Source organism: Erithacus rubecula (genome assembly GCF_903797595.1).
Source record: "Erithacus rubecula genome assembly, chromosome: 10".
Lineage (NCBI taxonomy): Eukaryota > Metazoa > Chordata > Aves > Passeriformes > Muscicapidae > Erithacus > Erithacus rubecula.
The window spans coordinates 8,912,785-8,939,561 of NC_136662.1; the positions used below are offsets into that span (position 1 = coordinate 8,912,785).

Here is a 26,777-nt window from a genome sequence, read left to right on the forward strand (position 1 = left end):
CCTGTTTGTCACATGGCCATCACCAGGACAAAGCTGCATGCCCTTCCCATACACACAGAAGGCAGGCCAGGCTTGGAAAGGTTCTTTCTACACTGCAGCCTCAAAACTGCACAATACCTCAGGCCTAAGCTGCCAGTGTATGGGAATGCATGGCCACAGCTGAGAAGCTGCAGGGTTCTCCCCAGGAGCAGGACAAAATGGCCTTTTCATTCCTTTCATAACAGGAACCCTTACTGTTGTGAATGTTATTATTTTATTACAGTTATTATTGCCTGTCTGAATCTTATCTATTTGCATGTGGAGCGCCTATGGAGGAAGCAGATTTCAGTCACCATGACCAGTGTGTAGGAAATGCTTCCCATGGCCCAGTGCCACACTCTAGGGTGTGCACATCTTTAATTGCATGAATTACGTAGGGCTTTGAGCTCCCTCCCAGAACTGAGCTCCCATCACACAGTCACTTCCATAGGGGAAACTCTTTCCACAAAGGCCCACAGTGCTTAGATGAGATAAGCAAGGGATACAGAAACACCAGCAAAGGGAAGGGAAGTGACTCACCTGTGGGCTACCAACTCCCACTACAGAAACGAGGTGATAGTCACAAGGGGTCAGTGGCACCATGCTGTGATGACACAGCCCAGCCCTCGTCCCAGGATCTCAGATGTGTGGGACAAACAACCTGGATGCCTGTAAGGCTTTGGGAGCAGAAGGGCCCCAGTTACTCGGATAAAAACACCTCTACAAAGGCAGATGTCCCTGTGCATCACCTCATCCCCTTACATTGCCTTTATTTACTCACTGGTAGCATAAGGGTTTAACTTGGACTTGCATGGTTTATACATTATTGGTGCTCTGCACTGAAGTGACTTTATCCCTGGGAAAAAGCAGTGCTTTCCCTCATGACTGTCAGAGCCCAGGGTAAACCATGCCTGCCCAAATGAAAACCTGAGCCAAGAGACACTTTATCTTGTGCACAAATACAGATTTGACGCTTTTTCCAGCCCTGTTCAGGTCACTAATTAAAAGGCTAGGAAGTGAGCACACATGAAATCATTCCTTCCATACAGGCAGACAGATGGAGAGAAATTCCAGCCCGTTTCCACTCTTTTGTCTTCAGGGCATTTTTGGAATTTCCTTCAGGAAGTGAGGTTATGACCCAGAGCCTTCCTCGGTGAGTAGGCTCTCATTTCCCACAGTAAACCCTGCACGATGACATACAGTATGAGAAGGTGAGGTTTATCTTCACTCTCCAACTGCATCCTGTATGAGCTCCATGGAACTTAAAAGTAATTCTGAGAGGGAATGGCCACCAGAAAGGAAATGGAAGTCAAATCTTTGGAAGAAGTAACACAGTATCCGTTCAACTACACTGCTGCGGTCTTCGATGGCAGACCCAACGGAGCTGCAACACTCACACAGTTGAGGCCATCATTCTATGTTTCATAAACTCCCTTGATGTTTTCAGTAAGCTAAGAATTGAATTTATGAATTATATAGGTCATACAAGTGAATTACTTCACTCTTCTATGCTAGGCAGTCATGGTAACACTGGCAGCCATCTGGTTTTCCTCCTGTTTGTACTTCCTCCATTGGCTGTTGGAGAAGGATTGCAGAGATTCTTCTAGTGGCATTTCAGCCACATAGCACATGCTGACAAGAAAGTTATAGTTTAAATTCATTTTGTATTTTACTTGATCCTGTGACATTACACCTTATGTCCTCACAGAATGGACTTAATCCCAGCATGTACTAAAATCAAGGAATTCTGTCACTGACTTCTGTGGAAACCACACCTGGCATGAAACCACCACAATAATATAAAACTGCTAGTAATCTGATAATAGAATCATTTAAAAAAATCAGTTTATTAATGTTTAGAAGTCAATAAAGCTATGTGCAAATTGAACAAAAGTCAGAAACATTTTAAATACTATTTTCTTAAACCAGAAAAAAATCCCATCAGTTTAATTGCACTGGAAATTTTACTACAAAGGCAATACATTTTCTTTACAAAATACCAGTCCTAGGAGTGCTGATGACTGTAGATAAGTCAATGGTTCTCAGCTATCCCAGATATACCACATTTGTTATAGTAATACTCTAGGCACATGAAGACTCCTGTATCTTATTTACATTGTACACATTCAACCCCATTAGCACAGGTTAGAAAAACAGAGAAGTAAAAATACAAATACATTCAATTTAACGACAGGTACTTCTTCCATGATACAATACAGACATCTTTGCTGAAATTATAAACATTAATAAAATGTGCCAAAAGGTATTGCATTTTGTTATGGAAATGCATTTATCTATAGTCATTTCACTTCAACTTTCTCTTAATTTTTTCTGAAACCCGACATGCTCTTTTCTGATTTTCCAACTGATCCATACTTTTGGAAAGACCACGAACCTGACACTGAAACACCCCTTCAGTTTTTAGCTCTTCTTACTCAGGCAAAAATCCCACCATTGTCAATAGTATTTTTTACTATTTTGTAGACTCTCAAGTCATCTTGAAGAGAAATGATGTTTAGGTCTTCCTTGCATTTTTAATGATAATGCAGTTTATTTAATGCTATAGAATTAAAAGGCAATCAAAATATGGGGCCAAACGCTGTTCTGAGCTACTCCATTAAACCTGATGCAGCCAATGGATTTGTACAGGCAAAAGTAACTGCAGAATCTAGCTCATGGTCTTCAAATGTAATACGGACTGACAGCAAAAATTCACAGCTATGATCTTGCTAAGTAAAACCCCAAGAGCTTTGGACTCTGCAAATAAAACCTTATGACTTAACTAAAAGCTCTGCAAAATTATGCCAATTATGCTTGTATGTGGTCTAAGTTATATTTGTGTGATCTCCTTCCACGTTATGTACTAAACAAACACACTTCTTACCAATGATACCAGAGCCACCACTAAATTCAGTACAGAAAGATCTTTGTGTCATTAGTTTGCTGTGAAGAGAAAAAACTTCACATTCTTCTCACAGGGGAAAAAAAAAAAAAAGATTCATTCTCTCTTTGCCTCCTCCCCCTCTCTCTTTCTCTCACACACACCAGGCATCATTTCACCAAGGCATCAGTCTTTCAGAGTTACTAAGGAGATTTCAGGATATGAATGCGCCTGACAATCCTGAGCTGCCTCAGCGCAAAGACAAAACATGCTCCAGGGAGAAAGATTTTCAAGCCAGAACAGTCTGTCCCATTTCTTGAACTTCAGCCTCGCAAATGCACCGTTTGCCTCATTAGACCTAATGCTACTTGCTCACTCAGCCCAACGCTGCTGCTGTGAGCAGGAGGCGTCCCAGCTCCCTGATTTCAGAGGAAGACTCTGAAATACACCCCCATGGTTACTCCTAAGAAGATGAGGTAACATTGCCCGAAGACATGATGGTTTCAGGATGGTCACCGTCCTCCTTTTGTGGGTGTGAGGAGTTGTCAGACTTACTCCGGCTGAACTCCATCCCCCCAATGATTGGCCGTTTGAATTTGGTCCCAGAATCTGCTGGGGGACATTTGCAGCAGCACAAAATCTTGATGAAAGCCCTCCGCATCTCTTTGTTTGTCAAGGTGTAGATGATAGGGTTCGTGGCTGAATTAAGCACGGCCAGTACTAAGAAATACTCTGCTTTATAGAGGATTGGGCAGGCCTTCACTTTGCACCCCACATCCAGTAAAAGCAGGATGAACAGAGGAGCCCAGCAGGCAATGAAGACACTCAGGACTATGATCACTGTCTTGAGTAAGGCTAGTGACTTTTCTGAGCTCCTAGTAGCTTTGGTAATGTTTTTCCGAAATGTCAACCTGCGGCTCCTAGTCCTCACCATGGAGTAGATCCTGCAGTAGAGGACCACAATAGATAACAAAAGGCCAGTAAAAACAGTTGTGCAAAAGAGAATATAGTGCTTGTGGTAGAGAGGCAGCACGGTGGAGCAGTAGGACAGGAGGCTCTTGCAGTTCCAGCCCATGATGGGGAGTCCTCCAAGGATCGCGGAGATGACCCAGCACGCACTGATCAGCAAGAAGGAGCGGAAGCTGTTGCTGCCATTGTGGAGCTTCATCTTCAGCATGGTGATGTATCTCTCAATGGCAATGGCCAACAAGCTGAACACAGAAGCTGACAAGGCAACAAACATGCTGCCTTCTCTTACAAACCACTGGTTGGGGGTCAGGCTGTAGGTTTTGTGTCCAGATAGCAGGAGGTTGGCAGTGTAAGCCACACCAGCCAGCAAGTCTGAAAGAGCCAAGTTCCCAATGAAATAGTACATGGGTCTGTGAAACTTCTTGGTTTTCCAGATGGTAAGCAAGACAAAAATGTTCTCTAAGATTATAAAGCAGCAAATGATGATAAAAACCACCGACGTCACTTTAATTCCAGTGTCCACACTCTCATTTAGCTTTCCCGTGTAATTATAATGCTCTTTGATGACATAGTTGACATCAGTGTTGGTGGGGTTGCTGGTGACCTTCTGCGGGGCAGCGGTGCCGGAGCTCATGGTGCCTGGCTGGGGAGGCTTCCCCAGCGGCCACCGGACGGTGACACTGACCGCAATCCCGGCGGCTGCCCTGCAGCTCCTTGGCCCCACAGCCTGCCCGGCACTGCTGCACAGCCTCACAAACTGCAGCCCTGAGAAACAGGAGGCACAAAACCCAGACTTAAAAGAACGAAGGCAAACAGTGTAGCAAATGCTAAAGGGTTTAAAATAATCTGCTGGTTTAACTGTGCATCAGTCATAAATGTATTCACACATGAATCAGTTTCATTCAGCTGGTAAAATATGTTTAAAAGGTGGTTAGGCATATTCAATAGGTAAAGCTAATAAGACAAAAAAAGTTCTGTCACGCAGAACTGAACAAGTTGGAGTCAGCAAGGACTGCATTACTGGACTTCTTCCAATACAAAAGACCTCAAAGCTCCCCAGCAGTAAGTTCTAGTCTTTTTTTCTTCAGCGGGAAATACAACAGCAGAGATTTTAAATTTAGATTTAGATTTAACTCCAAACGTATCAAAGTCTGCACAGAAATTACTTGACAGGAGACCTGTATTCTCCTCCATTAGTAAAGTCTGAATACACTTTGGAAGGGGGTAGTTATGCAATTTACTGATGCCATCTCAGTGGTCTGATGTAAATATAAACAAGTGATCATCTCAAAGCAGTAAACAGGTAAGGGGTGCCCTTGCTAAATACAAGTAAGAACATGCTTTACAAAACCCACAGCAGTAAAAAGTTTAGAAAAGCAAGAAAAATATATAATTAAGCTAGAGAGCAAGCCCATTCCACGGGTCTGAAACAAAGAATGTCAAAAAAAAACCCCTTGCATTTAAATAACTAGTATTGCAAGCTTTTGAAATGGGCATAATTAAGGAATACACATATGGAGGAAACTCCCTTTATATAAAAAGGTTTCGTAGTGGACATTTAAAAAGTATTGAACCCATAATATCATGCAAGGAGAGAAGAACTGGCAGATTTGTTAAATTACAGCATAAGCGGGGCAAAGCAAGAGGTGCGAGACCAGTGGGTTCGGCTCCCTTTCTATTCCCGAGACCCAGCCCGCATCGCCCCCGGGCAAAAACTCCCATCCTCTGTCCCGCGCCGCTTCGGAGCTGAGACTCGCAGCGCTCCTGCCGCGCCTCGGTCCCGCAGCTCCGCGGGACGCGGCTCACAGCCGGGCACTCCGGCGGAAGGCAGCCCCCTCCCCAGCCCTGCTTTTTGGGACGTGGCCCCGGGGGTCTCGCCGAGCGGGAACCGCAGCGCTGGGGTTTCGGGCGTCCCCGCGGTGCGGGGGCTGCGCGGCCGCCGCTCCCGGAGCCTTACCTCGCTCAAGCGCGGCGCGGAGCACGAACCGGCCCCGCACATCTTGCGTGCCCGCGGAGCAACTCCGGTGGGCGGGCTGGGGGTCTCGGTGGTTTTAATGTTTCGGCAGCCGCTGCTCTCCACCCCGTTTCCGCGCCCCGTCTCCTTCCAGCCCGGCCCAGCCACCGCCGACGGGAGCTGCCTCCCGCCCGCCCTGCCCCGCCCGCCGGGGCGTGAGCAGCCGGGGGGCCCGGCAAGGCGTGAGGCGAAGAATCCCCCGCGGGACCCCCTCGCCCTGCCGGGCTCCAGCCGCCCGTGACCTGCGAGCCGCCGCCTCCCGCCGCCGAGCGCGCCCGCACTCCGGAGAAGGGGCCCTGGCCCGGCCCGGCCCGGCCCGGCCGGCTCCGCGGGGCGCCGGGGGCAGTTGCCCGCCCGCCCGTCCCTCTTGCCCCCCGAGCAGGTACAGAGAGGTATGGCCAAAGGCAGGATCCCATGTGCTACCTCCGTTCTCCCTCTCAGAGGACAGCGTACGTCATGCTTAAGGAAACACCTGGAAGAAGCTCTTCCATTTTCTCGCTGCACCAAGGTGTGTTTTTGCCGTGGCAGGCCCGGTGGCTGCCACCCGCACTGGCACTCGTGGCAGCACAGTGACTCACCAGCGGCTCCCCCCGGGGAGGCTGCAGCCCCACGGGCGAGCATGGTGCCAGGCTGCGCTCTGCGGGGCAGAAGCCAGAACTGGCCCATGGGGAATAAACTCAGTTCCTGCCACCGTGGAACAGCACCAGGTGTTGGTGTTTCTACGTGGAAAAAGAAAAACAAAACCAACAAAACAAAACAAAAAACCCCACCAAAAACCAAACCAACAAACCCAAGCCAAAAACCAAAAAAAAAATAAACCCCAAAACCCCGAGAAACTAAAAAAACCAAAACTAACTTCTGCATGTTCTGCATGTAAAATACCTAAGTTGGAAAGTATGAAGGAAAGTTTTTAATGTATTATTTAGAAACAAAATTGGCAATGGCAAGTACTTAACTCTGCTACCACTGTATTATATAAGGATAGATACAGTAGTGAGTTTAAGTTTTACAATTCCTTCTTCCTTCAGACTTTTGAAATAAAAAACACCTTTGCTGTATGTGAAATGCCAGATCTGATGGTATTCTATCATTGCACTTAGTGCAGAATTTTTCCTCTGCCTTCCTTGCTCTGCACTTGTTAACTCCAAATTGAAATGTAGAAGAGTATCACAATAGGCCAAAGATCAATATATTGGGTCTTTCAGTTTAAAGCATCATGCCCGTCAATTAGGCGATAGCAGTTGGTATGGTGAAGCAGCTTTTCTCTGAGAGTATTCTACCCTCAGGAAGAGGGTCCCTCTCTTATTTATGCTAATAGTCATGCTTCAATTGCTCCACGCCTCTCCCAGAATGACTCAGATAAATTACACGCGCAAACAGACATTTACTCTTCCACCACAAAGCTAGAAACTTGAAAAGATATTTAGCCTCCTGAGAATCTGGAGGAAAACACAGCCGTTAAGTTATAACTGTCAGAAAAGGCACATGAGATAAATCAAGCTTGAGGTTGACATATGTATCCCCTGCAACTGCCTGACATATCCCAGATATTTCAAGCTTCCTCCTTATTTATCTAATATATAGAAAACACTAAATAAAAGTGCCTTCACCAGGCATTTTCCTCTAGGAAATAATTCTCACATAATTTTAAGTAAGAGGAACATATTAAAGGACATGCTTTAATTAAAGGATAGAATGACTCAGGGTTTCATTAGTCAGATGTGCAGGCTTTCATATTCAGGCTATTGGTTACCAACTGAGAGGATACCAGCTCAGAGATGTGACATCCAACAAATTAATTGACAGAGGCTGTGTAAAATCACAGAACCATAGAATGGTTTGGGTTGGAATGGACCTTAAAGATCACCTAGTTCCTACTCCACTGCCATGGGCACCTTCCACTAGGCCAGGATGATCAAAGTCCCATCCAGGTTGGTCTTGATCACTTCCAGGGATGGGCATATCCACCCTGGGCAACCTCTTCCAGGGCCTCCACCCTCACAGCAAAGAAATTCTTACTGATATCTAAACTAAGCCCACTCTCTTTCAGTTTGAATCCATTTTTTTCAGTCCTGACACTACATGCTCTTGTAAAAAGTCTCTCTTCAGCTTTCCTGTAGGGCTCTCTTGATACACTGAAGCACCACAATAAAGTAACCACAGAGCCTTCTCTTCTCCAGACTGAACAAATCCAACTCTCAGCCTCTCCTCATACGAGGTGCTCCAGCCCTGTGATCATTATCTGCATCTTACCTCTGGACCTGCTCTGACCATGTCTGGTCCATGTCCTTCCTGTGCTGAGAACCCCAGAGCTGGACACAGCACTGCAGGTGGGGTCTCACCAGAGCAGAGCAGAGGAGCAGAATCCCCTCCCTTGACCTGCTGCCCACACTGCTTATGGTGCAGCCCAGGGTACAATTGGCCTTCTGGGCTGCAAGCTCACCTTGCAGGGTCATGTCCAGCCTCTCATCCACCCTCAAGTCCTTCACCTCTGCCTCTCTCAGCCTACAGTGATACAAAGAGTTGCCCCAACCCAGGTGCAGCACTGGGCAAAATATGCAGGCAATTTCACTTCCACTCCAAAAGGTGGGTATTTGTATCACAAAAAACATCATTCAGCTTAGATGACCACAGACATTTACAGCCTTCTTGACATCTTGGAATTGGGGAAACAAATACAGCCTCAGTCTTGACAGGCAAATGGAGTCAGATCAGTTGGATTTGCACTGAAGGCTGTCTAAACCCTTGGAGAAGATAGGTTAACATGGCTCAGCTGCACAGGTTCTAACCTGCTTACAAGGGCTGAAACACAAACACAAGGCTCAGGTTGGTCCAGCAAACTCTACCAAAACTGTAGTTGCTGGTGAGTGTTTAGCAAGGGGGTTTACACCAGGGTTATACTTCAGCTTCATCCAGGGAACAAGCCACCAACAGGATAACTCTTTCTCAGTACCTCTCCAACTGCCTGGTCCACTAGCAAGGAAGCTGGCACTTCTACTGAAGAAATCCAGTGTATACATAGCTCCTTTGAGAATTGATTCTGGAATTCCCTACGGTCAGAACAAGGAGAAAGAACAAAACAATGTTATTAATGCATTTCAGAAATAACCAGAATGTAAGTCTCAGTCAAATGCCACCAGGAAGGCTCCACACATCAGGACACCAAACTGACACATAACAGATGTCTCACTGGCTAAACTGGTTAAAAAAAAATGCTCTTCCACATGTCTACTAGCATAAAGAGGCAGATGCATTTTTCACAGGGATCCTAAGTCTGTACATGCTCTTAGGTAGTTTTCAGGACGAGAAGAAACTCATGTTTTAGGGAATGTCATGAACAACAACTAAATAATACTGACTGTGTGTAGTAGCCAAAGTTCTCATAGAACTTCCAGAGAGCTTAGTGTGATGGGGATTGCAGAAACCTGGCTAGTCACAGAGCAATTTCCTTGCAGGAAAATGCTTTGATCTTGTCAGAAAATAAACTGTAAGCTGGGGTCCACCCAATGCCTGCATATCAAAAGACTAGTGGCCTCTGACACCACCAAACCAAACTCTCCCAGTGCAGCTGGACAACCCACAATTGCATCAGAGGAGTGTCTGAACACTATCCATCTCAAAAAGATAGGGACAATCCCTGCAGGAGAGATTAGCAAAGGAGTTTTCTCCAACATGTCATTCTTCTGCACTTTCAGAGTCCTTGTCCGTATAAGTAAAAACTACTTTTATTCATTCTGATGCAATTTAGGTCACAAAGGGAGCCATTCCTCTCTGAAGTGCTGGGTCATGACAGATCTGTGAAACAGTACCAGAGTGCAAGTTTGGTCACCAGGAAAATATCAAGAATGCCCTGCAGAATCCCCCAAAATTCTCATGACTAGAACAAATATAAACATTAGATTCATTATTCTTCTGCAGTCCTTCAACAAATATTCCATATTTTGAATCTTTTGTCAAGATTTACATGTATTGTAGCATTCTCTTATGTGCCTTCAAGTAATTGATACTTTTTAAAAACTGTAAGGGAAAAAATACGTCTAGCTAATTTGTTCAAATGGGCTCAAATGACACCTTAAGTGAAGTACATGCAGGCAGAAGAAAATTATAATGTGAGATAATGCAACCCACACTGGGAGACTATAACAGAAAGTTCCAAGAGAGCAGAAAAGATGCTGACAGTATTTCTGCTGTAAGAATGCTACAAAGAGTAAATTAAATTATTTTATTAATTTGTTATAGTAACAGTAAATACAAACCATTTATATTGATTCTTGAGTATACTGAGTACCTAAGAGAACAATTCAGATTTATTGTTCAGTTTAAAATTAATTAATGTCTCAGTTACATCACTTTTCCAGTTTGGAACAATCTGGTTTTAAATTATTCTTTCCACAGGGAATAGGTTAGATGAATTAATTTTCTGTTGATATTCACTATGTTCAAAATTTCCACATCTTCTTTCCTCAGATTAGAACCAAAAACCTGGTTTGGGGAGAAAAAAAAAAAAACGTCACGAGAACATTGCAAAGACTAAAGCACACATTTTTTTTCAGTATTAATATTCTATAACGTAGATGGTACAGTATTAAGTTCTTGATATTGATAAATAATATTAATTAAATGGCATTTTTTGTTTTAAAAGGCAATTGTAAAAAGTTTACTATATTCATTTTTGTGAAATTCATTTAGTCATTCATGCCTCTTGGGCACAGTGACTGAGATCTGCTATGACCCATCCCTGCAGTGCTCCTTTGAACAGCACATCCCACAACTCTGGCCACACCTACGGTGCCCTACAGAGGGATACACAGTGCAGATCTCAACATTTTCTTTCAGGTGTGTAGATATCTTACTAGAGGCTGCAAAAATTAAAAAAACTAGGTACAGAAAAACACAGCAACACAAAAATTATCAGAAGATTGGCTTATCTGTTATTTTTACCCAATGCACAACAGTGAGAGGTGAGCTACAAAGCTTTGGGAGAGGTGTGGCAATGTGGAAAGAGTTAACTGCCTTGGATTCAATCAGCAGCAAGAGCTACACCACCTTTACCCCCATTTTCAAAAGCATGGGTTAACCACAGAAGTGTGAATATAATGCAGTCCTTGGCCTAGTAGATTTGTGAACCTACCAGTATTACAATTTATTTTCTATACATGCTATTCAGAAAATAACACCTTGGAAGTCAGTTGGGGGAACAGGTGTGATAGAAACACTTTTGCATCCTGATTTAAAAAAAATTCTGAATATTCACTTAAAAAAACCCATTTCCATTATTTTCCAAGGAAACATTCTCAGACGCCTTCATCTCCAGTAATGTAAAAGATAAAAACCAGAAAGAAGCAAGAAAAATAGGAGAGGGAGCTACTCAGAGTCAGGCAGGAAGTTACTTGGCTGCACAGAAAATGGCCTCACCCTTTCCACTGACTTCTAGTTTATGTTTTTCTTTTCCTTATTTGTTTCAAGAGTTTCCGTCCATTAGGAGACACAGAGCTCTGGCAAAGGCAGCTGACTTCATTTAGGTAGATAGCACTGATAAACTGCACCTTACTTTAAGTAATGGTTTATCTCAACTGAAAAGGAGTGTCCCAATCAGTCACTACCATAAATAACATAATGATAGGGAAGAAAAAGTGCCTTCAGTTTTCTGGTGAATTCCCTGATCCTATGGGCAAGATGATGGGTTATACAGATGAAATGGATGCATTGATGTATCTCAAAAAGGGTCACTGTAGAAAGGTGAACAAATTTCCTCTCTAGGGGAAGTTTGTTTCATAAAAATAAGAACAAGAGGAAGAATTTCAACCCTGGGGAAGAATATGCATATAATTCCAAGAATTCACTTGAGGGATAAATTCTGAGTTTAAAACAAAGCAAAATCTTAAAAAATGAGCACCTCTAGGCTAACTGACCAAAGAAGAAATAAACAACAGAAATGAACTTTCTGGTTTTGTATATCCAGCACTTTTATACCCTTTTGGTCTTCTGTGTTCTGGGTCTCTTACCGTAAATCACTCCTCCTCGCTACTCCTAAATCTCATTAGTGTTCACTTGCCAATTTCATATTAGTTGTCTTATTTCATCAATCAGTGTTGGGAGTACTTTAGAAAGGTTCATTTTGATGAGGTGATGTGGACTTATTCTTCAGCAGCCTTTGCTTAAGAAGAAAACTATTACTGCCAGGGTAACGCCAATGTAGTTGCATATAGGAGCATAAAATATGAACCATCAATTTTGTTGTTCCTTCTGCAACCTCACCAAAAGTAAAAAAGAACTTGCTCAATGATTCTAAATTAACAAACATGATATAAATCTTGTGAATACCACAGTCAAAGGAAGAGGCTTCAGTGAACTATCCCCAAGGCCACAACAGATAAGAAGGTTTCAGACTCTTGGGCAATTATAGCAGGAAACAATGGCTATTAGTGAGGCACAATGTGCAACACTGCTCATCAACCTGGGAGAAAGATAGCTTGGGTCAGCTGAGTCCCAGCACTTAAAAACCTGTATCATCTCAAATTACACCTCACTTGGTACATGGCTGAAATTAAACTTCCCTGTTGTTCTAAAGGCACTAATTGGCAGCAATGGAAATGCCAGGAAAGATTACAAAATATTAATGAAAAAACCCCCACCACAGAAAAAAGTCCCAAATCAACAACAATTCACCCTGACTGTAATTAGAAAAGTATAATATTAAAATTGCAATGGCCACAGCTGCCACAACTACTCCTTAAGAAGAATGCTTTTTGAGTAATACTATTTCTCTCATTACTCACTGAACTGTTTAGATACCATGTCCTAGACCTAGACTGAGAAAATGGTGGCTTGTCTTCCTTGCAAAATCAGGTGCATACACCAAAATCATTATAAAATCTCTTTGACAGAAGGAACACTGAAATATATTGATTAATTCAAAACCATTCTCACAGCAGCCTAAGGTGACCTATGTAGAGCATTAGCAAGAAAATCTGGTTTAATTCCAATTAGCTCAGAACAGGGAGGTGATCAGTCAGAATCAAATGCAAAAACTCCCAAAGTGCTCATGGAGCTGTAGTTAGTCCTAATTGACCCTGTTCTGGTAATACTGGAGCTAGAATTTGCTAACCTACATAAAAATTTTGTTGCTTTGACACATCATTTATGTTGGAAGCAGTATGTTGATGTGATGTCTATTCCTTTAGAGGTGAAACTCCAACTTGTGTTTTGTAAATTCTTAGAAAGTCAACACTGCCAAAAGCCTTATTTAGGGAATATCAGGCACATGACTCACCTTGTTTTATTAATTCAGATACACTGTGAAGGAGTCCCTCAACAGCACAGTTCAATTTCTTTTTTCATTTTGCTAAGGCATTGTTCTAGAAAGTGACTTTTCAAAAGCAGTATCAGCTGATAGCCACTGGTAGAAAGTTTTATTTCTGGACAGTCTTTCCAATTGTCACTTAGTCATATCCACAGTTCCATGCAATAACTAAAAAAAACCCTAAAAACTACACTAGTTTTACTGTTTGGAACTGTTGAATCCCTCATGACAAGGGCTGAGTCAGGTACAGAGCAGGTTCTTAGAGGTTTTTACATACCTAGAGTGGAATTCCCAGGTACTAGAGTACCCCAGACTGCAGGCCATGCTTGAAACTAGAAAATAATCTTGCTCTAGAGATCCTGTATATTTCTCAGAACACCACACTGTGCAGGTATTAGTGAACAGCATTTCATATAATATCTTGTTTTTCACAGAAATTATTCTAGAGGCAAATCTAGACAAATTTTTGTGCACATGTTACCAGAAAAAAAATAGACAATAAATCGGAGCAGCTGTTATCCAAAAGGTAAATTTTTCTGGATTTTAGCCAAGCTGTATAGAAGCTCTACACTTGGAGGACAAACAATGCAGCCTAGAATATGTGACTGGTGTAAGTCACTTCTTGATAAAAAGCTAAAGAGCTTTGTTTCACAATATGACTAAAGCACAACAGCACTGGGAAAACTGCCTCAGGAAGTCCACACACAATATAAATCATTATCAGATTTTCCATACCTTTCTAGACACAGGAACTCCTAAAATATCAAACCAATGTGACTACAAGTTGAATACTAAGCCAATAGATTCTGCAGGCATATTTCTCAAAACAGATCTGTGAGCTACACAGATCCATATTCATGTCCCTATAGAGATACCTATTTTATAAGAAAATCTGAAGGAACAGTATAGTCTCTTAATAGGATTTCCTGAACAGACCCAAAATGAAAGCTAAACTAATTTTCACAAAAAGCTACAAAAAACCCTCACCCCAATTTCCAGTAAGCAATAACAAAGATGTCTTTCTGGCTCCTGAAACTTGCTGCTCACCTCTCAGCCCTGCAAATAGTTTATTTGTACCTGGACTTGTCTGGAATGATTCCTACTTTAGTTTCTCTTCAGGCTAGTAACTAATATGCATAGAACTCTCTGAGTCAATGCCATAGTAATGCTGTGATATGCATAAAATTTTTTTGGTGATGCTGTGACATTGTGATGGTATTGTGCATTACAATGAGATTACACTTCTAATGGAGATTTGCAGCATATTGTACAACATAAATACTATTATGATAATAGCATTAACATTTTTTTAAGCCAGCTTTTTCTTCTTTTTTATATATTGTATCTCTCTAACAAAGTACTTGAAAAATTATTTCATACCCAACACCTATATTGCACACTATCAGGCAGCACTTTTGCACTATATTTTTCAATATAGACCTGATGCAGGGTCCCATGGTATAAATGGGAGTCTTTGCATGGACTTCAATAAACTGAGGAACAGCATTTGAAATGGAAATATAAAATCTCTTTGAGTGTTGTACAAAAGTGCTACCCTCAAAAATATCTTTTGTCCGTTGCCAATGTTAAGGATTTCAAATCAGTGATCATTATCAGCAGACATCACTGTCTTGATTAGATTCTTACTGTAACCTCTGAATTGAAAATACATTGTGTGATTCACTGATCCTTGAGAAAGCAAAAAAAAGCTCAAACCTTGATTCACACAATAAAACTTGGATCCCAGGAAACATGTCTCCCATCATGCATTCCATTCAGAATTTCAACATCATCTTCTGCTATTGTAAAATCAAACACCTGTGGGAAAGCATACATAGTTGAGTTCATGAACACAGAGAGAATCAACCACCTGATTTACATTCTAGTATTTAACTGACCAAGATTCATTCAAATGTGAGGCCAAATTTTTATATATTTTTCCTCTGGAAAATTCTTCTTATATTTTGTCATAGAAAAATACTCCAAATTGACAGGCTCCATTGGGTGACTCATTTTTATGTTAAGATGATTTTGTAGCACTCCAGCCTCAGGCAAGGATCCAAGACTAGGGTAGTGTCAAAGCTGTATTGACAGCACTCTCTATTGTCACTGCCAGAGGTAGGTATGGGAATACCCTGACAGCAATCTCTCTGGAAGAATGAGCCCAGAATTTCACTTACATCCTAATGTTCAGTTTAGAGTGTTGCAGTTCTCTTTCTCAGAACTTTTGACAGAGAGATTTTTTAGAATCAGGGCATTTACAAAGCTAAAAAGCCAAAGGCTGCATCTTTCTTATCTATAACACTACTTTAACAAAACTCTCACAAATCAGCTAAGTACAGAAACAGTGCTACAGTGCCTCAGTACTAACTAAACTTGAAAGCAATCACCTGTCTTCAAACACAGGTTCTTACAGCCACTGTCTTCTCCCGTGGCCACACCTGCAATGTGAATGATGGAGTGCTTTCCTAGCAGGTGTCCTATTGAGACATTATCATCAAGAAGTTGCTTCTGTTCTCTTTTTAAGAGCTCCTCTGTGCTCAATAAAAAGATTCTGTGGAGCCTGAACTGTAGCCAAATGAGCTCCTCCCATCCTGCATCATCCAGCAACCACTGTTTTCTGGAATGATCCTTAGTCAAATCTCAGTGCTCTCTCAAGCCTTTTAAGCTTACACTAGAGTCCAGTCACAGAACTAGAAACCCTGTGGATTATACACTGAGGGTTCAATGAAGACCAACTTGACCAGAAGTGGTAGAGACTCAGGCCAACACAGAAACATGAAGGAAAGAAAAAGAAGGCAGATGTAATAAACAACACTCAATGACTGTGCCAGTTCCTTCCTTTCTCCATATTATGTTTTTAAGTTTGGATGTAACACATTCCCTCAGTTGTGTGAAAGGAATTGGTGATTCCATAGAGTAAACTCTGTAAAAAGTGAAATTAATCTGCATTTAAAATATTATTAGGAAAAATAAAAGCATAAGGAAGGGTTTTTGAACTGGTTTTGTTCTCTGATCTGGTTCCCAATACAGTACCACAAGCAGCTGTGCTTATACCACAGAAGGCAGAGTGTATGTCAGAATAAACAGTCCAGGAGCTGTATAAACAGGCATGGCCACCAGCACAAATCCTCATTACATGTATATTGATTCACACCTACACACACACACACACACACACACACAGAAGGATGAAAATGGCAGACAGAAGTTTCCTGTCTTGCAAAGTTTCTTTCAGATTTGCCATAGCAGTTCATACCCCTATGATATTTTTGGAAATAAGTTGTGGTTTGCCTACCCTAAAGAAAGAGCACTTTCAGGTTAGAGAAACAGAGAGACAAAGCAAGTAATAAATTAAAACTATTTAGTATGAAAAGGAAATTAAAAAAAGGTGGGGGGAAGAATCACACTGCCAGTTCTCATTCATTCCCACTTTTCTTTGTCCAGTCACTTCATGCTGGGACCTTTTCTGTACATTGAGTAGGAGAAGGTAGGGGAAGAGTCAGCTCTGGCAAGACTGATTTCCTTGGAAGGTCTTCATGTTGGAATTATCCCCAAGTGAAAGCTTTCATTAATGGTTATGCATAACAACCAATCTCCTTCCACTTGACCTATGTGCCTATCACGAAAAGAACATAGCCATAACCAGATTAGGATGTTCTACAACCAGGAAAGTAATAAATAGAACTATTAATTACAAAAATTGACTACAAAAGGTCTTCTGTGGGTTTTTCTTTATACACAGTGATTAGCTCTCCAGGTATTTTCTGATATTTGTGAGTTATAGCTTTTTCCTACATCGTGGTCATTTCATGGTATCATCATTTGCCAATTTTGACTGAGTTGTCCCAGTATAAAGCTGGGAAGGAAAATGGGAAAGCAAATATCAAAAACTCTTACTTGGATATTAGTCAGACTTGAGTACATAACCAAATCTTACCTTGCAGTTTTCCTCTATCCGTTCTGCCTTTGTTGACTTTGGAATAGTGACAATCCCATTCTGAAAAGAATTAGACTTCTCATCACTAAAATATGCAGATTTTAAGAAAATTATCTATCTTCAAACCATTACAAGAAATTCCTTGCATCTTCTGAGGTTTTAGTTTCATTTTCTGGGGAATACAGACATTTCTCTACACCATTTGCAACTGCAGTTACAGACATTTCCAGCACATTACATGGTGTATATCAACTCAATACATTATTTCACTGCTTAGTACTTTGTATTGAATGACAGAGATGGAATGATGAGGGATACTGCTACTAACATTTATCTTGGAAACATCTCTTATTGGTGGCTCTTATTCTCTACAACCAGATTATTTAAAATAATTAATATTTGAAATACTGGCAAAATTTCTGTACTACATTCTAAATTTCCAGTACAGCCATCAATTCACACAATATCAACACACTAACTTATCTGCATGTTTTTCCTGAGAAAGGAGACACATTTTTATTACCACCCTCCATTACCTGTATGCTCCAGCGTATGCAAATCTGTGCTGGAGTTCTGCTGTACTTCCTTGCCAGCTGAATGACAGTAGGATGACTGAGTGCTTCACCTTTGGCTAAAGGACAGTAGCCTTCAAAAACAATATCTCTGCTCCTACAATAATCAACCAGCTCCTGAGGTCTTTGGAAAGGATGGTATTCAACCTTAGATAAATAGAAATAAACTTTTAGTAAAAGCCCTGAAAATACATTTTGTAGAAAACATCAATGAAAATAATTTTTCTCTTGTTTTAAAAATAGAATGAGTGAAGTCATTGCTTCTGGGAAGTAGGTATAAGGTATTAGTTTTAGAAGATAAATGAAGGGTATTAATCACGTATTCTACCAGTAACTGGCACAAAAGTTAACTGTACTTTATGTTTCCCTCAGAAACAAGGAGCAGTTATCTGCCTGACCTGCAGCTGGACTTTCACTATTGCTCTGTTTTTAAGAAATATATACAAATGCACAGTGGAAGCATCAGGTCATTTTTATTGGTATTTTGAGACTACTTTTTCTTCCCCACATCTATGTCCTTTCCTGTTTCTTTACTAATGATGCTTTCGTTGAGTTGCACAGGCAAGGGGAGGGGGCTGAGCAGGGGCTGGGTTTGCAAGCAACCAACCAGAACAATTTGCTTAGGGTGAGGAGCTGACCTTGGAAGCAAAGCCTGCTGGCATGGATTGCACATGGCAAATCCTGTATTCTGTGTGTAGTGTCACCATCAGCTTGTGCAGGGAAGCAATCATGCTGTGGAATGACGTGTGAAGGAGACCCTTTGTAGGAAGGAAGATCACAAATTGCCAACAACCAGTTAAAAGAGGAAAAATAATAAGCTACAAAGACACAGTTGTTCAGAGCAAAAGGAAAAAGAAGTTATTAGACAATAATGATCTCAGAGGAAAGACATATTCTGGCATGTAGCTGAAACCAGAGAAGAAAATCTGTAATGTTCCTTAATAAGTTATTTAAATAAGTATTTCACAGTCTTTTCATTGTAAGAAGCATAAATTACTCTGCATTTAGATGAAAGTGGGTAGCGTTTTCTTTTAAAAATACAAAATCATGTGATGTATTTTTGTGACAGGTCATCAGCATTGTTCCAGGGATTGAACTCTTACGCATTTTGAAGAAAAATACTCTTCTGAGCAATTACCTCAATACATGGAATCTGGAAAATTTCTTCTGACACAAAGAGGACAAATGAACATTTCCTGTTTCTCATCTTTAGTACATGTTGTCTTTTCAGACAACAATAGTCAGGAACAATAGGCTGGCAGTCATTCAACGTGAGCTAAGAAAAAACTGTGCCCCTGGAAGGCTGGGCTGAGTCAGCCCAAAGCTGCTATGATCTAAATTACTAGGTGGACTCGGGAACAAGGTTCAGGCAGCAGACATCCATGTCTTCAACCTTTGATGTTTCTTGACCTTTGAGTACCCTTTGTATTTCATGTTTATATGTGTAAGAGCAGTGCTTAGGTCATACAATTATTCACTTGTTTGCACCTGAGCTGGATATGAAATATTCTCATTGTATTTAAGCAAAACTAGGAGGGGAGAAATGAAAGAACAAGCCAGATATATTACTGGATTATTAAAAGAGTAATAACAAATTTTAGCAGATATTCCTTACAGTAAGTATAGCAAATAGCATAGCTCAGAAAATATTAAATTAAAAAAAATATATATATTTAGGACCAAATGCTGAAACATCTGCAGTGCCTCTACGGCATCATGTGACTTACTCAGCATTTATTATTAATTAAACTGCAAGTAGAATTTACCCGCTGGTCTAGTGAGATTCCAGGCAGCATAGTTCCAGGTTACACCAGAAATGCTTAAATCAAGGGCAGTATGCTGAGATACAACCTGTCTGCTTCACAAGCAGAACACACAGCAACAACTACTTCCCACCTGTCATACATTCACTGTGCCATTCACTGAATCTAGAGACTCCCAAATTTTGTGAATAGAATTTTTCACATGCAGTTTTGTGTTGGTAGAAGCAAGTATTTTTCTATTTAAATATATTACTAAATTAGTCAAATGCATCAAATAAAATAAGCACTTTTTAATTTAGGTTTTTTTTTAACAAAAACATTCTGGAAGGTTCTAGAAGAATCTGAATGCAAAGCACTAAGATCCTGAGCTACAAGAGGCTTAAGGTGAGTGGTCAACATCTGTTTCCCCTCAAAACAACAATTCTTGCTTCCTGCCTTGCCACACCCTTGCTATTTTCATCACCAGTCTTTTCTCAGGCAAAGGCTGTCTCACAGTGATGGCAGAGGAAGATCTTCATCTTCTCTGGCACTCTATCCTGATTGACTGGCGTGTAAAAACTGGCATCTGCTTAACAGAAAAGTTTGCATTTCACATTACAGAACTTCACAGCTGCCACATGCCCAGCCACAGGGGACCTCCAACTACAGCACTGGTTTTTTACAACACTCATAACAAATGGAGAAAATTTAAGCCTAATAACAACCCTGACACATGGCCCTAGGAAGTCATACCTCAGATGATGGTCCAGAGACCTTACTCTTTCCATCCTGCCGTGGTCCTTTTCACATGATAAAGTTTCTGCACATATGGAATTCAGTAATTTTCTCAATGTCTCAATGTTGTCTTACAATTTTTTCTCTTTATGAAACTGATATACAAGCCTATGAATATTTTCTATATAGAAGAGTTTAGGTGAGTTTATGTACAAAGGAGTTGTTTTCTAATGTCTCATATGCATTTCTACCTTGTACAAGTTTACACAATAGACCTCAATATTAATGGCAATATCAACAAGGTAAGCAAGTCTCTCTGAGGTCATACACTGTAATTCACACATCTCCAGACTGGAAAAGTATTGATGAACTTTCCTACATTGAATTCACAGAGGAACAGTTTATATTTGGGTTCAGCACATGACTTTAGTAAATGAAACATATATATTTATTAAATACTTGTAAAATACATATTTTTTACAATAATGAGTGACAGGGCTATGAGCCTTCAGAGAGACTTCAAAGATTTCTTTGAGCATAAATCCAAACTTCCTACTGCCAAGTCAACTACAAAACTCTGGCACACAAACCTGAAACTTCTAGGTTGTAAGTTTCACTCTACATGATGCTAGAATAAAGTACCATAATTTCACAGTGTTTACCAGTATTTTTAATAGTATAATGAAATTTTAAAAGATGCTTGCTTATTAATGAATTACTTAGCAATACCATATTCTTGAAAAGACAGGCTTTTCCTACTTCTTTAAAAGACATGATGACACTGGTTTTGTCCCAGGAACTGAGAAGAAAGGCAGTACTTAAAATTTGGTTTGTAAAATAGAAGTATTGCTTATTTCTCCTGCCTTCCTACTTTCTTTTCTTCACAGAAAAAAAAAAAAGGTTCAATTTTAACATCATAAGGGGACTGTTGTAATTGTAAGAAAACCCTGAATTCTAAAAGAGCAGCATTTTCCCTCCACTTGTTTCTTCAATATTTAGACTTTGTATACAATGACTATTGCAAATGTTTTATATTTAGTAAGTCCATTGAAACAGTACATAATTTTATGCATAAATATAGTGCAAAAACTGCATTATAAATTATGTACAGTGAAATAAGAGCTCAGTACAGCATTTCCAGTCCCAATCTGAATTCAGAAATTCCTTATTTATTTGATGATGCTTAAGTAATCTCAACATCAGTCTCAGTAATCCTCCAACACCAGGCAAGAAACAGAATACATACTTTTTGACAATAAGCTGAAGTATGGTTTATAAAATTCCTTTAACTCTAAAAAAAGTATAAATTAATGCTGTAATAAAGCTGTTTAAATTGGAGCACTAGGCAATGGCATGGGTAATTCATTGTTATTTTTTGCTTTCAATTCAGAACTGCTGTGTAGCACCTCAAAGAAATCACTAGCAGGGGTCCTCCTTCACCCCTCAGTATCACCACCACCTCAACTTTGTCTCTTTTTTAACCTTGGAAAGAGAGTTTTGTCAAATAACACCAAGAAACAGCTTGTCTCCATGAACACCACTGAAAAAGTAAGACTGGTAACATTTTGACACTGTGGGTAAGATGAGATTTCAAAACAAAAATCACTATTTTTCCTTGCAGTGATTTAGTAGAACACTGAAAAGCTACTATCATTTAACAGACATCAACAGTTCATGCCAAACTCTAGTAAGTCTTTGTAGATGGGTATTTCTTGAACCTTGGTAAATTCACCAATTATTAAACAGTCATCAACCTATCCACCTAAACATATATGTCAATGGCTTATTTTGAATAACTAAATTTAAATATTTTATATGGTTTTATGCTAATTTAACATTAATTAAATGTCCTTTAGTAACCTTTAGTATAGTGGACAGCTAAAATCAGAGCTGTTTTTTGGTTCTGACAGTCACAGTCTGAGCAACATTTTTATGGCTGCTAATGACATTAAACTATAAACAGCTGCCAGAAATCCTGACCACCTGTACAAAGGGGAAAAGCATGTGCCTGCACTCCATCCATTCCAGTTCCCACATCCATGTCAGCATACACACACTTTCTCTGGCAGGAGGTGGAAGGAATGGGAGCATGAACTTCCAGCACAGCTGTAGGCAGAAACCTGCAACAAGGGAACATTTGTCGAGTGTCCTGGCAGGCTGCCTGAACGTAGGTGGCCATCCTGGATCTGCCTAGGGCAGCAAAAAAAACTTCTGCCAGGGCTGTCACAGCACCTGCCTAAACCAGGAGTTCACTGAATTTATGTGAAATAGGAAATGAGGGGGGAGCAAGGGAAGGGCACCCTTACATGGATATGTAGTTAAATGAGGCTTTCAGTGCTGCTTACAGGAAGTACAAAAGTATTTGAACACAGGCTTTCCAAAAACTGGTTCACTCTGAAGATGCTAAATGTTCTGTGATTCTTGAATTTTATTTCTGAACTGTTTTATAATCACAAAAGTGTCAGAGAGATAATTTGTTTGTGTCTTGTACCCAGACACAAACAAGTAGCTTGGGAGAAACTGAGTGGGGGAAATATGAGGAAGGACTTCCCTACCCTTCAGGTCATCTTCCTGAACAGTTTTCAATATGCAAATAGAAATGAAAAATGAAATTGTCTGACTAAGGAAATAGTTTGGGTGTAACCTTTCATGCACAGGAGTGGGGAGGAGGTAGTGAACAAAAAAAACCAACAAAAAACCCAAACCCAAATACTTTAAATACATGTAACCACTCACCTGATTAACATGTGGGGTAATCACACAGTCCTCCTTCAGCTGCTCAAGATGGCTGATAAGAAAATTGCTTACACCAATTGATTTACACAAACCTAAAGGAAAACAGAACAAGAAAAAGTTTTGGGACAATCCTAACTATTTGGGTGGATGATTGGAAAAACACCACTTTCAAGAGAAAAAATTATTTTTCACATCATTTCTGTAGAGCAAAATACCACCACGAAACACAGAAAAATAGCACTGAAATCTAGTTTGACAGTATTATCTGAAAGTGTGTTTGTGTCACAGTCACCCTAGGAAATCATTTTATAACTTAAACACACTGGAAACTCCCCAGTGAATAAAAACTCCGGGCTAAATTCTGGGAAAGGCTAATGTAGTATAAGCAAAGAACAATTGGACTCTACCAGAATGAAAAGAAGGAAATGGTGTTCCAAGCAGCTTGCCAAAACTAAAGAGAAGTGGAACATTTGCTGAAGACTAATAAGGTGTGAGCAATACAACCCAAGGACACACAGCCCAAATAAACCATGTCACACTACCTGTTTTCTATTAGATCATTACAAGGTATTACATAAAATTCAGTGTAAAATCTTCAATTTAATGACCAGTATCTAGCAAGAATTGTGAAGCTTAAAATTGTAGCTAGATTTCTCAGTTCCTGTTGACAAGCAAATGAAGTCAATTGGGATCTAGGTGATATGAAGGCTATTTTTTAAATAAACCTCAAGTGGGCATGCATGTGTATAAATGAAGAGCTGTCAGGCCAGAAATCAGAGGTCTTCCTTCAAACCTCAGACATGATAAAGGCCAACTCCCAGTCCTGGCCTGCCACACCCCTCAGCCCTGACTGGTGTGGGATAGTTTGGTCCTGCTTTGCTCAGCACAGTTGGCAAGGAAGGCAGCTGGGGCTGGGCTAGGAGGGGTCTCCTTGGGCTGTGCACTCTGTGGACCACAGCTCAGACTCATTTCTTCAGTATGTGAACTTTGTCTGGACTGACTTGAGCTGCAGTTTGTAATGCTACAGATGTAAAGTCTGTTTCTGTGTGTGAACACAGAAGTCTGATCACTGTTGTTAATCCAGTATTTATTTGAGCAGACCAGTTCTATAAAGTGCATAGACATGTGTGTATCTATATAAAAAAAAAAAAAAGGAAATTATGTTTTTCTAGTCCTCTATGAAATTCTATAAGTGAAGTTACAGTTTATTGCTAATTCGTATAAACAGACTGTTAAAGTCCTAAAAAGAATAAAACCAACTTTCAATATTTTAGCAGCATAAGCTAAAGCATAAACTGAAGCAAAAAACCCTGCCCAAATACTATCACTTTTTAATGTGCCTTCTTTCATGGAGTACCAAAAAAAAGAAAAAATATATTAACAACTAAAAGGCCAGTTGTTCTCCAGCAACATAAATTATCATGGTTCAAAATGTATATCAAATTAGGTTAAAACCTGCACTATAGTGATTTACATAACTTATATGTAATCTGCCAGAAGGAGCAAAAGCTGAGCTTTTGACAAACAACCCTGGAGTGTCAACACTAATAAATCATTATGCCACAGCAGTCAGAAAAACAGTTTTAACACAACAGTGAAACAAAATATACACTGGATTGTTGAAAGCTAAGGAGTTACAAAAAATGACATTATTGTCCTTGAAGAATAAAGCTTTCATTTCAGGTTGATATAAAACAAAATGCAGCCACAGACATGAAACAGCACATTTCCACAAAAAGCTTCTTTTTTTTTTCCTCCTACAGTATCCTCTAAGATGTTTTGCTTCTACATATTTCTCACAGGAGACTTTGAAGTCTGCTCCATCATGTTAGATTTCCCATAATAAAATTTCAGATCAGTTATGTTTTCCATTAAAAGTCATCTGAGCCATTCCCACTAAAATCAGTATTATAGCATTCATGTCTTCAGAGTGATGTCCTACAAAGAAAGCTTAATTCAAAACTGTCAAGAAAGTAAACATTTTCCCAGTAAACAGAGAAATAATTAGAATTTCAATGTTTTTATAGAACCAGTGTTTTCTAAAGTGAATTTCTTTTAAGAAACTTTTTTTTTTTTTTAAAGGGAATACACTTAAAACATTTCACTTTCATTAAATACACATATTTGGTTTGGGTGAAAGTAGAACTCTTCATTTCAACTCCATTGCTTTGGTGATAGTTACGGTTTAATATATGACAGTTAAATGTTTTTACTCTTGCATTAAATTACAATATAAAATACAAAAAATAATAAAATAATTGCACAGTCTAACTGTATTAAAAAAATCTTATTTCAATGCATGGTGGAAACATGAATTCAAAACACTGGAAAACAGAGCTTAGATTTGAACAATCAGTCAATGGATTCTACTCTAGAGAAATGCTTCCATTTGCCTGATGGAAGATTAAGACAGTTACTCTTCATTGTCCAAATGTCAGTAAGACTGCCTTTAAGAAGAAGATTATACAGAATTATTTCCACATTCACATCTTCTGGATTAATTCCTAAGAATGAAGATTTAAGAAATGCTGGATAAGAAACAGAAGGCTTGGTTAGCTCCCAGGTCTTATCTGACAGATTGACACTTGTGACTATGTCTATCAAACAACATCCATTAAATCATATCAACAGTAGAAATAAAAAACCTGCATATTGAGAAACTTGTGTAAAATGGTCCTGACTCATTGCCTTGAAACAACCTGAGAGATGCAGGGGACACATTTCCTACTTCCTTATATTTCCTCTCTCGTGAAGCACCAACAGAGATAAGTTCCCCAGAGCTCCTTCCATGGCTCTCAAAAACACCAGAATGCTCTTGAAAATGGGGGCAGGCTTTTTAATTTTTTACCCCCAATTTAATACCTTTTTAGAATGCTTTAAAACTCATTTCAGACAATTCAGGCACAATATATGTTGTTACAGCTGTTGTGATTGTAGGTGGTTTTAAAGTCCATACTTCTTTTTAACTTAACCATTTTAACTAGTCCTGAAATTCAGGTTTCTTGAGTTAAAAGTTTGCAATATATCAGCTATAGTCCCTCTGGAAAGTACTCTTAAAATACACATTTTTACTGTCTTATTTACACACCTACAGAGCCTTGACTCAGGGAGAGAAAGCATCCTCCTTATCTGCTTAAGGAAATGGTTGGTCTGGCCCCAATGAAGCAGATCTTGAGAAATTGCCAGGTGCAATAAACAAAGAGTTTGCAATTCCCCATTAGCTCCAAAAGGCTCCTGTTATATCTTCTGAGGCTTTGTTCTATTCCTTGCAACTCCACAGGCTCTAAGAAAAATGTAGGAACACTGGTTCTTTTATGCATGCTAAAAACTGACTGACCACAATGCTGGAATAGAAAATTTCATCCAGTTTTGAAAGCCTATCGTGAAATTCTGCAAGACACATCAGAAAAAATACGGGCAAAATAAAAGTTAATTATAATGGGAAAAAAAAGTAAGGATCTTTGTATTCTACACAAAAAATCTTTGCCTCCACCACATTGGTAATTTCACTACACTGTATTTCTCCCAGCTACTGTAAAGCACTACATCATGCTAATGGACTGGTTTGAAATATAGTTGAGTATTAAGCTTAAAGTATTTTGTATTGCAACTTAGAGAATGATTGGGTATTTTTATCTTTACTCTGTACAATACCAAATTATACAAAGTTCGATGGGCACTGTTAGTCTTGCAACAGAAAAGCATAAATATACTGCCTTGGCACCACAACACTTTTTTAGTACAATAGTGAGCCTTATCTTTCTCCACCACCACTACGGATTTTTATCGAATTTCTAAATACCCTCTGGAATATAAAATGCACAAAGTTCAGATCAAAAAGATTTTGTAAATTACAAAACTGGAACC

The 26,777-nt window shown here is 39.9% G+C and overlaps 2 protein-coding genes across 2 annotated transcripts in view; both read right to left on the reverse strand.

The window, feature by feature from the left end:
- Positions 1-1,827: 1,827 nt before the first annotated feature.
- Positions 1,828-5,986, reverse strand: S1PR1 (sphingosine-1-phosphate receptor 1). Its single transcript, XM_079313816.1, has 2 exons — positions 5,826-5,986; positions 1,828-4,633 (listed from the first exon to the last, which is right to left on the reverse strand). Exon 2 carries the CDS (start codon positions 4,500-4,502, stop codon positions 3,363-3,365), a length of 1,140 nt encoding a protein of 379 aa, XP_079169942.1. The 5' UTR covers positions 4,503-4,633; positions 5,826-5,986; the 3' UTR covers positions 1,828-3,362.
- A 4,104-nt stretch (positions 5,987-10,090) lies between these two features.
- LOC306805922 (putative oxidoreductase ZK1290.5) overlaps positions 10,091-26,777 on the reverse strand; it is a 44,153-nt gene continuing 27,466 nt past the window's right edge. Inside the window, exons 4-8 of the mRNA XM_079314221.1 lie at positions 22,911-23,002; positions 17,662-17,844; positions 17,126-17,185; positions 14,902-15,003; positions 10,091-10,364 (exon numbers count right to left, since the gene is read on the reverse strand). Of these exons, the coding sequence (XP_079170347.1) occupies positions 14,908-15,003; positions 17,126-17,185; positions 17,662-17,844; positions 22,911-23,002 (431 nt within the window). The 3' untranslated portion in view covers positions 10,091-10,364; positions 14,902-14,907. The remainder of the gene's footprint in view (positions 10,365-14,901; positions 15,004-17,125; positions 17,186-17,661; positions 17,845-22,910; positions 23,003-26,777) is intronic.

Coding starts and splice junctions, on each gene's coding strand:
- S1PR1 (XM_079313816.1), bottom strand. CDS start 4,502: ATGAGCTCCGGCACCGCTGCCCCGCAGAAGGTCACCAGCAACCCCACC.